General features: G+C 30.0%; 2 protein-coding genes across 2 annotated transcripts; both read right to left on the bottom strand.

Moving 5' to 3' along the window:
• Positions 1 to 358: 358 nt before the first annotated feature.
• Positions 359 to 1,024, bottom strand: LOC114711087 (ethylene-responsive transcription factor 1-like). Its single transcript, XM_028895441.1, has one exon. The coding sequence runs from the start codon at positions 1,022 to 1,024 to the stop codon at positions 359 to 361; it is 666 nt and encodes a 221-aa protein (XP_028751274.1).
• Positions 1,025 to 8,420: 7,396 nt separating this feature from the next.
• LOC114711086 (ethylene-responsive transcription factor ERF115-like) lies at positions 8,421 to 8,879 on the bottom strand. The gene has a single exon (XM_028895440.1). The coding sequence runs from the start codon at positions 8,877 to 8,879 to the stop codon at positions 8,421 to 8,423; it is 459 nt and encodes a 152-aa protein (XP_028751273.1).
• Between the last annotated feature and the right edge of the window lie 5,525 nt (positions 8,880 to 14,404).

Below are 14,404 nucleotides of genomic sequence, written 5' to 3'. Positions count from 1 at the left end.
ATGTATTATCTTTATTATCTGTCTTTCTTATTTTGTTGAAGAGCTATATTGAATAATTGAAGTCTTTTGTGTAGCAACACGTGGATGTGTACGATCATTTCTGTTCTCTCTGAAGCCAACTTCTAAAAGAGTTGCTTTGCAGATGGGAAAAAGGAAGAAAGAAAGACTCATGTTTAACGTGGAACAGTATCTTAAACAGGATTGTTTTAATAGGAGGGTATTTATGAGTAGAAAAAAAATTATATGTTAATTAATTTAAAAAAAGAGTACCATAAATCATAAATGAATTCATCTTTTGACGTTTTCTTCAGAACTAAATGATGAAGAACAAGCACAGAACCGGATAGAGTTCCTCATATCAACCCAATCTGACATGGCTTCTATTTGCTGCTAACTTGTTCAATAGTTTAGTCAGGCTCTTCTTCTTGCTTGGCCCTTCAGATCCATCATCCTCAGATGTATGGTTTGACGGCGGCCAAGGTTCCGGCGAGCTGTACCCTTTCTGTCCAGCCACCGCTCTTGCTGCCGGCTCCGGCGGTGGCTCCGACCCAATGAGGTGAGGAAAATTGAGCTTGGCTTTTCTACCATGCATCTTGAAAGCGGCTCTATCATAAGCCAGAGCTGCATCCTCTTCCTTCTCAAAAGTTCCCAGCCATGTCCTTGCACCGTTTCTATTCGGGTCCCGGATCTCAGCAGCAAACTTCCCCCACGGCCGCCGCCTCACACCTCTGTATTTCCTCCATCTTGGTGGCGCGTTCCCTTCACGCGCCACAGATCCCGCGTCACTACCGTTCATTCTGTCATCATCACCTGGTTTCATAGGGTTGTCATTCTCGCCGGAAAACACTGTGCCAGTGGAGCTGCTAACACCCTGCTCCGGCAAAGCCATGTCAAAGTCCAGATTCGAAGTACTGTTGCTGCCAGTGAAGAAGCCATTCATGATAGCCATGGAGGAGGAAGGATCGTCTTCTTCGATCAGGTATTGTTGAAATGATGATTCGAAGGGAGAATGATTAGAGTTCATTTTTGAGAAGTTGATTAAGTTTTGGTGGTAGTATAGAAACGCAGGATTAGTGAAACTTGGGTTGGATATTTATATATGTATGCATAGTGAATTTTTTTAAAAAGCGATTATGCCATTTAATTATTGTGTTCGTTGTTTCCATGAAACTTCAATTGTTAATTCGGAGTTGTCGTGGACGCGTCTGATTGGTTAATTCAAACATTATTTATTTGTGAGCATAAAGGCTTAACTATTACTTGCTATGATGGTTTCTTTATTTGTGATATTAATTACATTAATAATTCTGATCCAAAATATAGAAACTAGTTGGGGAACGAAGTACTTTTGGTGCTCATCACAAAATCTGGACTGTTTAGATTTAATATAAATAATCCAGATTTAATATTTTATACTTTTTTTAAAAAAATTCAATAGATATTTAGATGACGTAGATCTCACTATAGTGATGCGTACAATAATGCTCATAACTGTAATAAGAGCCAGAACTAGTTTGTTTAGAAAGTTAGTTTTAATCTTAAATATAATATTTTAATTTATTTTATCTTTGATATTTAAATAAGATAAGAATATTTTAAAGAAATATTTGGTTTTATTGGTTAAGCAGTATGACAAAGGCATCAAATTAAATCACCAGCAAAGGTTTTAAAAGCCTCTTTATTCAAACATTAAATTAATTTGGATGCCTTGCTTTTAAGCAACAAAAAAAATGACAAAGAAAGACCCCCAAATATGTGAAATTGTAATTTGGGACTCTTAATTTGAAAAATAGTAAATAAATACCTGGTCCCATATTGCAAATATGATATTTTGATGAAATGTCTAAAATGCCCCTCAGCCAAGCGACAAGTTTACTATGGAAAATAACAAATTTATTTTAGCGAGTAACAACTTCAATAAACCAAATCACAACTTGGCTGAGAATATACCAAATGACAAATTGACTATAGAAAATGACAAGTTCACTTTAGTGAATGACAATTTCAGTAGATCAAATCACAACTTGACTGAGGGGTATTTCAGACATTTCACCAAGTATTCATATTTGAAATATGAGACCGGGTCTCTATTTACTATTTTTCAAATTAAGAATCTCAAATCACAATTTCACGTATTGAGGGGTTTTTATTTACTATTTTTTCAAAGAAAAAAGACAAATTAAATTCTTAGAATCTAGCTTTTACAGCGTTAGGACGCACCTCTTTAAGGACGTCTTTTCTTGGAAATGTGCGGAATGCATCTGACCGCTTGTCATTATTTAATATTTACTCACTCTAGTCCTCTGTATATAAATAACAATTAAGTAAATGACGATTATTAAAATTAGTTAAAAATAATAAATATATAAGAAATGTAATTTTTTTTCTCAAATATATTATTATTTATGAAGATAACGAGCAAGAGAGAAGACGGGAAAGAAAAGAAATGACTAAAACATATATTTTTCTGTTCCTATTTATAAGTCACTTTCAATATATTTCATACGGATTAAGAAAAAAATTAAACTTCATTAACTGTCATTTAAAATTCAACAAGTTTTTAACTTTATTCCTATTTAATATACATTATATCTCATATAAACAAAGTCAACACAATAATAAATGGAGGAAAAATTGTACATCCATATAAAAAAATTTCTCTCAATACCTTATAAATAGGATCAAAAATATCTTCTCTCTTTACCCTATAAATAGGACCAGAAGAATAACTAGTAATTGGGTAAAAATGAAAAAAAAGGGGGGGGATTAAATTTTTAGACAAATATAAAATATTGCTTAATTATATATAAGACCAATCCCATGTGAGAAAATATAGCTTACGCAAAGAATAGGAGAAAGTAATATTTCTATTACTATTTTTATCTGAACTTTTTTTATTGGAAGAGAATGAGGTTTGCTGAAATTATTTTAACTTCTAATTATATCATCATTAAAAAAAAGAATGTTGAAGGTGATGAAAAATAGTACAATCCCGCGATCTGGAAAGGTTAAAGAAAAATGATTTATTTCTATTTTTGCTTAATCCCATTTTTTGTGTGTGTTTAATACTTTTGAATAAAATCATCCGTCATCACGTGTAAAGAGAGAAAATTATACATGAAGACAAAGATATGAGAATATTTAGTTTTACTTGAATAGAAAAAGAAAAACAGAGAAATATTAAGTTTTAAGAAAAAGAAAATTATACACGTGTAAAGATATAAGAAATATTAATATTTAATAGCTACCCCGCGAGAAAAAATAGCATATGGCCTCCACAACAGAAACAACACCATTATTTTGTAACATCACGTGGTCAAAATTTTCACCTAAACAGCCAAACTTTTCACGTAACCTTCGGATCAGCAAAGAGTGTTTTAAGTTATGTTTTATTATTCCTTTGGATTATTGGATATAAAATTTAAATAACTAATTTATAAAAGATTGGGAAAATTAATTTATTTATTTAAGAAAAGCGTGTTACTGTTTTTCAAAATACCCCTTTAATTATTTGTATTTAAATTACTGATGGAAAATCTCCTTAATATGTGAAATTGATATTTGAGAAAAAAATTATAAATTTGAAAAATAAAGCGGATTATAATTTTATATTTAAAATCAAAACAAACTTTCCAGTAGCTTTAATATTTAGGACCAATGCGAGTATTAATTTTTTTAAAAAATTCCTTCAGCCCTCTTTTTTCCTTTTAAAAAAGCAACTTTTGTTATCAAAATTTAAATTCAAATATGTATTTTTAACATATTCTTTTTCAAGCCAAAGAGAACTAATTAGGGATTTCAAAATTTTGTTAAATGACCACATTGCTTCTCAATTTCATCTCATTTATTTCCTGAAGCCACCTCTGCTGATAGCAGTCGGCAATTGGTGCTCCGGTGACTACCCCACTTGCGGCTGATCATCGATCAATAGCGGTGGTTTTGGGGAAAGAAAAAGGGATGGCTTCAAAAAGACAACGAAAACTAACGTGTTCATTTAACTGGATTATGAAATCTCTAGTTAATGATCTTATTATGAATTTATTAAAAATATAAGCATCAATTTGAATTTTAGTATTTCTGATAGATTTAATTGTGATTTTCCTAATAAAATTTAATTATGATAAAAATGTAACCTATCAACAGTTCATAAATAGTGTAACTGGATTTTCTTCTATAAATAAAAACTTATTTTTGGATATTTTAATATTTGAATGTCTTAAATGTTATTAATTATTTATTTTGAAACATTTTGAATAATATTGCAAAGTAGAATATAAAGTCTTTCATTTCTGAAATGTTTAGGCTATTCAAGAAGAATTTGTTCGACGTAATTATCTTCATATCATAATCAAGCTAAAAACAATGTATTTAGGTTTAGATTTGAAATCGATATGTCCCACTACATATAGTGGCCCAGATTGGGACTGAAATGTGAGAAATTAGAAAACGCCAAAATTCATGAGAGGAGAGAGAGGCTGAATAGGAACTAAACAAATGAAAGAATAAAAGTAGAGCCACCACAAGTCTCCTCGACATAAAAAGATATTTTAGAGGGATTAAAATTTCATTCATGGATTACTATAGCAATTTTGATATCGATGCCTAATAGTTCTGAAATTTCAATTTAGTATCTAAGAATAAAAAGATTATAATTTTATGTAAAATGATCAAAATGCCTTTGATATTATTTTTCAAAAGAAAAAAAAATCAACTCCAATGCTCGCGGCTAGCCTTAGAAATAGGTAGTCAGGGGTTTGAACACATAATGCCTCTTCACACTCCAAAAAGTATGATGCAACCAAGCCATTAAATCCTTTTAATCTTGTGGTGCAAACATAGTATACGTAACAAACTTATGTTCCTAATTTATATGCTGCAAATGTATTGTTGTTAATTCCCTCATGACTTGTTAATTTGCTAATTATAGTTGTTTATGTACGTATGTTCATTGGTAAACTTTTAGGAATCCAAAAAATGGGATAGTTGTTAATTTCCTTATGTGCTTTTGTTAAACATGGGATAAATTAAGATAAACTGAATTTTAAACAAAAATGAATTAAGATAAATTTAAAAAACTTGCTACTATATTTAAAATTGTAAGGTGTATAATTTACTCAATTATATGCATTAATTCAAGGAATTTGCCAAGATACTTGGTGAAACTTATAGGCTTCAAGCTGAAAATCATTACCAAAACAAGCTGTAATTTCTTTTCCACTTTAATAATGCATGTCATTGCATAAAATCTTATTATATTGACTAATTCTTTTTCTGATTTTCATTTTATGTATTATTTTTAGATAACATTTCATATATTTTTTTGGGTAATGTCTCTTATATTCTTTTTGAACTTTGATGCTCCTATTTTATAAAACTGGGGTTTATTTTGTTTTTATCTTATTAATTCTAATTTATGACTTGTTTTTTGTTAGAAAAAATCTGTGTGTCCGTCTTCTTTACTGCTGCTAGTCAGAGGTTCTAGATGGCCCCCTGAATGTAGACACGATATACGCATGTAGAGAGAGAGGGCACGGATATATGACTGCATTGTGTCTAGTCTAGCTATGTTGTTGAGGAGATGAACTGTTGTTGGTGAGAGAAAGACGAATAAAATGAGAGCTCATGTGAGCTTCTCTTTGTCATCAAAGATGGCAGAAAATTGGGACATTATGTTGAAATATGTGATGCTCAGTTATCTGTGTCCCTGCAGATTCTCTCCATTTATCATCCATAACATGATGAAATCAACTCAATGAAGGATGTTTTGTCAAGAACATTACTTGACAATAGGGGTTGATAAATATTCTGAAGTTCAAAATTTTGGTACTAATAATTGAATATAGATTTTTTAGTTTATTGTTTATCAGCTTTAGTTAAACTATGGATTGCTTAGATTGTTGCCTATTAAGTTCAGTTGAATAAGGATCGACAACTTTAGTTTTTTTTCCATGAAAGAAAACTTTTGTTATCTTAGTGTTCAATTTGAGTTTTAGCATTGAATTTATTGAATTTTAGTTGGATTTTATTTTAAAGAAAAATTTTGTTTTAGCTTTGAATTGGTTTTACATTCTTTTGGTCCGTTTTGCTAGCCAGAATTAGTCGGTTTGGTTTGGTATTGCAAGGAGATTATATATGAATTGAAAAAATTTATATATAATTAAAAAAAATTGAACATTTGATGACAGTTTTCACTATGGTTGAATATATAACTGCCGTGAAAGTGAGCCCCCATAAACACTGCTTATTGAATACTTTCCACAGCGATTATTTTCTAGTAACTACAATGAAATTAGTAATCGCCGTGAAAGATTATTCTTTCTGCTTATTGAATACTTTCCACAGCGATTATTTTCTAGTAACTACAATGAAATTAGTAATCGCCGTGAAAGACTATTCTTTTTACATTGACAGTATTCATTGTGTCTATAAAAGCCATTGTGAAAAGTTCTTTTTAATCGCAGTAAAAGTTATTTTTTGTAGTAGTAGAAAATTTTGTCATTACTCCGGGATTTTTCTCATAAATTTGTTAAAGTTATGTCCTTATCTTTTTAGCAATTCTATTTGTCCTTTATCTTTTTGTGCTATACTGCTATGTAAAACTTTTGACTTCTTAATATCATTTTGCCTTAATCCCCAAAAAAAAAAAAAAAAAAGTGATGCTCACACTTAGAGAGTACCAAATTAATGTGCGGATTACATGGCGAAATATGCTTCAACATGTTGGATACATCACATCTTCATAATTAATTATGCATGTCTACTTGCACACACATATAGTTTTCCCGATCTTATATATAAGATACAAGTAATGAAATTATCTATATATAAGATCAGAGAGTATATTTTAACAGTGGGAGGATAGTTGCGAGGAATGCAAACATGGGGAGAAATTAAAATATGGAGAATTAGAGTTTTTTCTTATTTAAATGAGAGGGAAAAAAGTTTGAGTAGAAAAATGAGGAGTGTGACCCACCACATTCCCTCCAATAATTTTCTCTCCAAATATGAAGAGATTTTGAAAATAAGAATTTTCTCCCCTCGAGAATGCGAACCAATGCAATTACAGTACTCATAGAGGGGGGAACATGGAAGAAATTAAAACAGGGGGGAATTAGTCCTTTCAAATAACACTAATATAATCACGCATGATAAAAGACCATATTATTACCGCTAAGGACCTCAGCTTCGTGATGATGACAAAAAAGGAGTAAGAAGATCGTGCTTGGCTATCAGTGAAAATAAAATAAAATTTCACTTTTAGCAACAATTATCTCGGATCATTATTAGAAGTTAGACTTTTAATAGTAGAGTTACCGTTGAAATAGAGCCGTCAAAACGGATGGGCTCAGCCTGTTTAAGTTGTTTTAAGCGAAGGGCTGAACTTGTATTTTAGGAGGTTTAAAAAGAAATTGGGCTTAAAAGAGTTGGCTTTTTAGGACTTAGAAATAAAGGGATTAGCTCTTTGAAGCCCGTCTTTTTTTATTATGAAGATATTTATATAATTATGGATTAATTTTTTTTTATAGATGAGTCTAAATTAGAAAATTATTCAGAAGAACCAACACTTAATCCATGTAATTGAAAACAATTAGATATCTTGGACGAATGAAGGACAATTAAAATTAATTTCCAATTTTTTTAAGGATAGCAGTTGATATCCTTAGCATTTCAATCACTACAGCAGCAAGTGAATCTTTTTTTACCGTCAGTTCAAATGTCTTAACAAAACATGAAAATTCTCTTATTGTAACAAATGATTAGGCTCTTATTTGTACTTATAATTACTATTACATGGTTCTACTTTAGATAAAGGTGATGAAAACAAAAACCTTGATATTTTTATCACTAAAGAAAAGCCCACCTCTAGTGAAAAATAATCAAATATTGTTGATTTTTATGATGGTGATGTAGATGAAGATAATAATCTTGTTGATGTTGTTAATCTTTGATTGCTTAGTTTTTATCTTTCTGCTTTTCTTATTTTATGTGGTTTTTTTTTTTTTAAAGTTTGGATAATAGTTTATTAGTGTTTGATGTTTTTCTCTCTACATCATTAATTTATTTTACTAATGTTATAATCTGAATAAAAAGTTTTAGAAGTTTTTATTTTTTCATTTTTTTATTTCAAAATAATTGAAAAGAATTTAAATTTTAAAAAATAACATAAAAGAGCCAATTCTTTTAGGCCTTGAGTCCATACATCTGAGAGCTGGGTTTTAATAATATAATAATTTTAAAGTTTGTAGGCTTTAAAGGGTCAATCTTCTCTTAGACCTTGGCTCTTCAAGGGCTAGCTCTTTAGCCTGACCCTTATTGACAGTACTATGTTGAAAGTCTGTTTTAGTTGTGACTTTTTTAATGTCACCAATGGAAATATCACTTTTGGCAATAACTTTTAAGAATTACCGGTAAAAATCTAATTAAAAGTTTGATTTCCTACCCTTCATCTTGAAAGCAGCTCTATCATAAGCCAAAGCTGCATCCTCCTCCCTCTCATAAGTTCCCAGCCATGTCCTCGCACCATTCCTGCATGGTTCCCAAATCTCTGCCGCAAACTTCCCCCACGGTCGCCGCCTCACGCCTTGGTAATTCCTCCATCTATGTGGCGCGTTTTTTTCACCCGCTACAGATCCTGGGTTACTACCACCAGCCCTATCATAACCACCTGGCCGATTCATAACGTTGTCATCATTAATCCCGCCAGAAAACACCGTGCCACTGGTGTTACTAACACCCTGCAGCTCCGGCAAAGGAGCGCCATAGCTCAGATTCCCAGTAGAGTTGTCCATGAAGAAGCCATTCAAGAGAGCCATGAGGGAAGGGTCATCTTCAATAAGGTATTGTTGAACTGATTCAACAGGAGAAAAATTAGGGTTCATTTTGGGAAGCTATAATAATTAAAATTTGGTGTTAGCATAGAGAAGCACAAGATCAGTGAACTTGGATTATGTATATATATGTACAATGACTTTAGTTTAAAGCGATTGATGATATTATTTTATTCTTGAGTTTTATTTGTTGTTTCTGTGAAACTTCACTTGTTAATTAATTTGGAGCGGTTGTCATCGAGCGTGATTGGTTAATTTATTCAACCAAATATTTGCGAGCATAAAGGCTTAGTTATTATACTCCAAGACGGCTACTTTATGTAAAATATTAAAAATTATTCATTAATTAAACCTCTCACTGATCTATCAGTTATTGCTTTGTTGGGAGCAGTATGACAGAAGCAACCCCAGTCAAAAATTTAAAAGGTCATTATTCTCTCATCCAAAAAAAAAAATCGTTATTCAAAGACTTATGCCACGTTTGACAAATAAAATGATAGGTCAGGTCAAAAAATAAAAAGAACTCGTTCTAATGCATTATTTGAAATCGGAGTCTTTTTATATTATAGTAGAAATTTTGATGTTGTTGGGTAAATGAATCATAATGTTACGGGTGTGTCTTATTTCTTGGAGAAGTGAGGAATAATTAAATTTCAAATATTTTTTCCTATTATTTAATCCCATTTTTGCCTGGGTCTCTTTTTAACCTGTGTGTTGGTCTATAATCTAAAAAAAAAAAAGGGCGTAAATCCTTTCTTAAATGTGGCCACGCGTAGGAGACCAACTGAAAAAGATGATGACATGAGAATGTTTAGCATATATAAAATATATATGACCCAAAAAACAAAAACAAAAACAAAAATACTCTAACACCCAGCTACAAAATTTAAAAATTAAATGGTGATTATCATATTGTGGTAAAAAAATGATGATTAACATTTAATAATAGATCATGACGCTTCACACCCTGAAAAGGGCAACATTTAAACTTATTTTTAATCCGAATAATTGCAACAACTGTTCTAGATCTTCATCTTGTAAGCTCTGGTCCCCTCTGCTCTGGAGCTCCAATTATTTAAGAAAATGAGAAATTTCTTCTACTTTTTCTCCTTTTGTTATTATTACGGTTGTTAAAGGCATATTTTCTCCAAAATTCCTTAAACTCAGTTTTTTTTTTTAACATAAACATAAACCGCTGTTAGTGAAATCATCAAACTAAGGTTCAAATCTCTATTGGGAGAAGTGTCCACATTTACTATCTCATAATGTCTCAAATAGAATTGTTTTCAATAGAAGAATATCTATGTGTAACTTAAAAAAAAAAAAGTCACCAACATTGTGTTGGCTTTGGTGAGAGGAGTTTTGATTGTCTAAGCATGAACTCTTGAATTCAAATTAGTGTAAATACAAAAAATGCTTTAAAAAACTTTCTTCTAACTAAGCTCAATAATACTCGAATCTAACTCAGCCAGATAGTTATGTAAGAGAAAATGGTCGCTAAAGTTAATGGTGTATGGGTTAGTGTAAATAATACTTTTGACACTCCAGATACAAAATTACTCAATATGTATTTTGAGGTGAATAATGTTGCTTGAAAAATATTTTAGATGCAAAATTTTCTTTCACCCTTTTCTTATTGGAGCTTTTGTAGTACTAAGCTATAATGTAAAACAAAATTTATTCAAACCAGTAAAAAGATTACAAGTAAAAAGATAGGCAATTTGTTCAAATTTCGAAGAGTTTGAACTTGATTGATATTTTAAAAATATTTTTGATAATGCTGGAAAAAAAAGATACGCAACCCTTTAATTTTCTTTTCAATTAAGTTAGAATAATATATTATAAAAATATAAATAATTGTATTGATTACAACTCATAAGTAAGAAAGCTTATTTTAAAATGAGACACACTGTAATTGTATTCTCTTCTCTTGTTTGAGTGGGGAAAAAAAGAAAAAGAGCACTCATATTTTCAGTCATTTTCTAAAATTAGCATTCCTTTAAGTTTATTAAATTAGTGTAGTCTTATCTCTCTCTGCATAATTAAAAATACTAAAAAACAAGTAATTATTGCTACTTCTAGAAATGTACGAAGTCCCTTATATATTAAAAAAAAGACCAAAAAAATTTCTGAAAAGTCTCTTGAGAACCCTAATTCCCAAAGCCACATTGGCAATTCAGTGGCACCGTACCAACATAGTAATTCATATCAAAAACCATCGAAGTAATGAAACTTGACTTCAAAGTTCAATAAAGCATTGCTTATTAGACCAATGTGAACTTTAAATAAAAGCTCTCCCAAACCGTGCAGAAGAGTTCTGACCTAATCCACTTTATTTTATGTTATGCATTTAAGTTTAAGATTTTTGAGCGAATATTTAAGTTTAAGATTTGATTTAATAGTAATAGTAAAAACAAAAGGGTCTTGTGAAGTTAATGAAGATAAAATTTTGTGTATCAGTGATCAACTTAGGTCAATATAATCTACAAGTTTATCCAATGAATAAGTCACTTTTGAATTATGCGAAAATGAGGAAGTTCTTCATCAATTTCATGCTTCACATGAAAAAACAAAGGTAACCAAAAAAATTAAGGATAAACAATTTTCCTACTAAAGTTTTAAATTAATGTTATCTTCCAGAATAATGAGCTATTTGTTGATTATTCTTTTGCTATTGATTATCATCAAAATTCAATATCATTACATATCTTCCTAAATTTTAAAGACATTTGATCACATAATAACTCAATAACATATATTTTGTAAATAATTTTTATAATGACTAAATAGCTTCCACAAAAAGAAATTACATCCAGTCCTTAATACAAGATCTAATTGATTAATTTGGAGAATTAAAAAATTACTTAATTATAACATATGTTACATGATCTTTCTAAAATACTTATATGTAACATTAGATTATATATCAATTTATAAGTAAAATAAATTAGTTTGAAAAGTTGATAAAGTTAAATATTTTAAAATAATTTAGTAATTTTTAAAATTTTTTAATTAGTTATTGAGCCTTATATTAAGTACTGGAGATAATATATCTTATTATATATGCATCAAACGTCTTTTTTTAATCTGATCTTACATTAAATGTTTTGTTGACCACAGCCCACAACTGCTATTCTAACGAAATGTTGACGGCATTGATCTTAAAGTACATAAAGTGTATTGGCAAAAAAAAAAAAAGTACATAAAGTGTGAAACATAAGATTTATTGAGATCTTTGACGAAATTCCAAAGCATCTACCGATGGCTCATATATTATATTATATAATTATATATTGAAAGTAAGTTGAACAATGACCATACCTGTATAACTTTTCCATGGCTCGTGGGGGACATTCATATCTATATATATATATATATATATTATATAATTAAATAGACCAAGATTGACTGCTTTTCAGTCTGAAAGCAAATTAAAATATGTAATTTGGAAATTAAACTGTTTTACCATTGTATTGTTTAACTAAGACCCGCCTTGTAATTGACTAGATTAAAGTGTTTGAAAGCTAAAGGTGCACTAGTAAGTAGTAATCAGTGCTGGTAATTAGTGTTAATCTTCAACAATGAACATACACAAATAACAAAAAAAAATCTAAATAAAAGAGTTAGAAAATCAAATATTAAAAAAATCAGTTAAATTATATTTGTTATAAATGTGTGTTGATATCTTTAAAATACTACATTCAATCATTATTTTTCATATGTAAACTTTTAATATATATGATCAAAATGGACAGTTTAAAGAAAATTTATATTATGTTATAAATAAAGAAGAAATAGAGAGAAGAATCATACAGAGAAAGAGAGGATCAACAAGAGAGGGTATTTCTCATTCCATTCAAGTGTGCTCAATACATTATACATGGCCTCTATTCATAGGCATAGCTTTATACCTTTGAAAGAATCTATAGGTTACATAATAATATAAGATAATTGTATGATACAGAGATAATAGGAGATATTAGAGATTATAGGAGATATAGGAGATAATGGGAGATATATGGACATTCACAAAGATATTATTAAATTCATAACACTCACTCTTAGATGTCCAATATATATAAATGTGCCTCGTTAAAAACTTCAACTAGGAAAAACCCTGTGGGACAAAAACCTAGCGAAAGAAAAAGAGTACATCATTTATTGATACATTATGCAATGTTGCCTCATTAAAAACCTTGCTAGGAAAATCTAGTGGGACAAAATCATAGATAAAGAAAAAAGAATACAGTGTGTATCAACTCCCCCTTTTTGGCAACATCAGTTGACATCTTCGAGCCTGCAAAGTCTAATATAACGAACAACCCTTCCAAATATTGTAATGAGATAAAAACGTCAAATATGAATTTCATGATCTTCTGAAAATCATGAGACGAATAGTCCTTTTATGGTTTATCCACACATGAATCATACTATGATCTCTTGACATGAGGATCAAACAAGAATACTTTATCTATATAGCCATTAAGATTAGTCTTGGATACTTCCAGATAAAATAATATTACCTCCATGGTATCTTTAAAGTAATGAAGAATATTTTTAACTTCATTCCAACATCTTCATGTTGATAAAGAACTATATCATGCTAATCAGCAAATGATAGCTCAAATTTTGTATAACTAGATAGACATATAAATGCTTCAGTGACACTAAGATATGGTACTTCTAGACCAAATGTTTATTCATTACCTTTTGGAGGTCTAAATCGATCTTTAGTCCATATCTAAAGATCTTGCAACTACCGAAAGATATAATGGACGTTGCTTATCCACATAATGGATGTGACTTATCCATATGTATTCTTCTGAAATCTTTCATTTCAAACTTTTTTTAAAAGTAATTCGCAACTTTTGAAAACTCATCAAGAGTTTTCATACTATCATCATAAATAATACTGATAACAAACTCATTTTGAATCTTTTCACAGACAGACAAGTTGGAATATGTTTATATCATTCCTTCAGTAGATATTAACCACATATGTCTCATATAGAGACTTACTTGAATAGTGTCCTTGAGAACTTAATTGTATGCTTTTAGAAACTTAAATCCTTCAAGGATTTTCATACACTATGATCCATATCTATTCATATATTGGATCGTTTGAATTTATATAAGGATTTGAATCCTTCAGGGATTCATATAAAATTTCACTATAAAGTAAGTCATATGTTATAGTTATATATTTCTAAGACGCACATGAAAAAATTTCATTTATTACTAGACTGCCAAATTGATAAGACATGTAATTTAATCCACCACAAGATTTTATTTCTCTTTATATTGTACAAATGCCTATTTACATAATACTAGCATTACACTTCAAGTGCATAGGCTAGGAATACACAAATCCCTATTACATTGTGTCTTTTCTTTTCTGTTGGCCAACCATTTTTCTGTCTGTATCTCATAATAGGTTTATATATAAGATCCTCACATGATTATGTGATATTATCAATAATATTATTGTCGACAATTTTATTCCTTTATCTATCCTATTTTCTTTTATGACATAATATATCGAGATCTCTTTATTGCTTTCAGACATTTAAACCTCT

Source organism: Neltuma alba, unplaced genomic scaffold (genome assembly GCF_004799145.2).
Source record: "Neltuma alba isolate B1F8T4 unplaced genomic scaffold, ASM479914v2 tig00011277_pilon, whole genome shotgun sequence".
In the NCBI taxonomy this organism is placed as follows: Eukaryota; Viridiplantae; Streptophyta; class Magnoliopsida; order Fabales; family Fabaceae; genus Neltuma; species Neltuma alba.
This window is presented reverse-complemented; position numbering and strand designations above follow the sequence as displayed.

Excerpts from the sequence above, each read along its gene's own strand:
- LOC114711086 (XM_028895440.1), bottom strand. The coding sequence starts at position 8,879 with ATGAACCCTAATTTTTCTCCTGTTGAATCAGTTCAACAATACCTTATT.
- LOC114711087 (XM_028895441.1), bottom strand. The coding sequence starts at position 1,024 with ATGAACTCTAATCATTCTCCCTTCGAATCATCATTTCAACAATACCTG.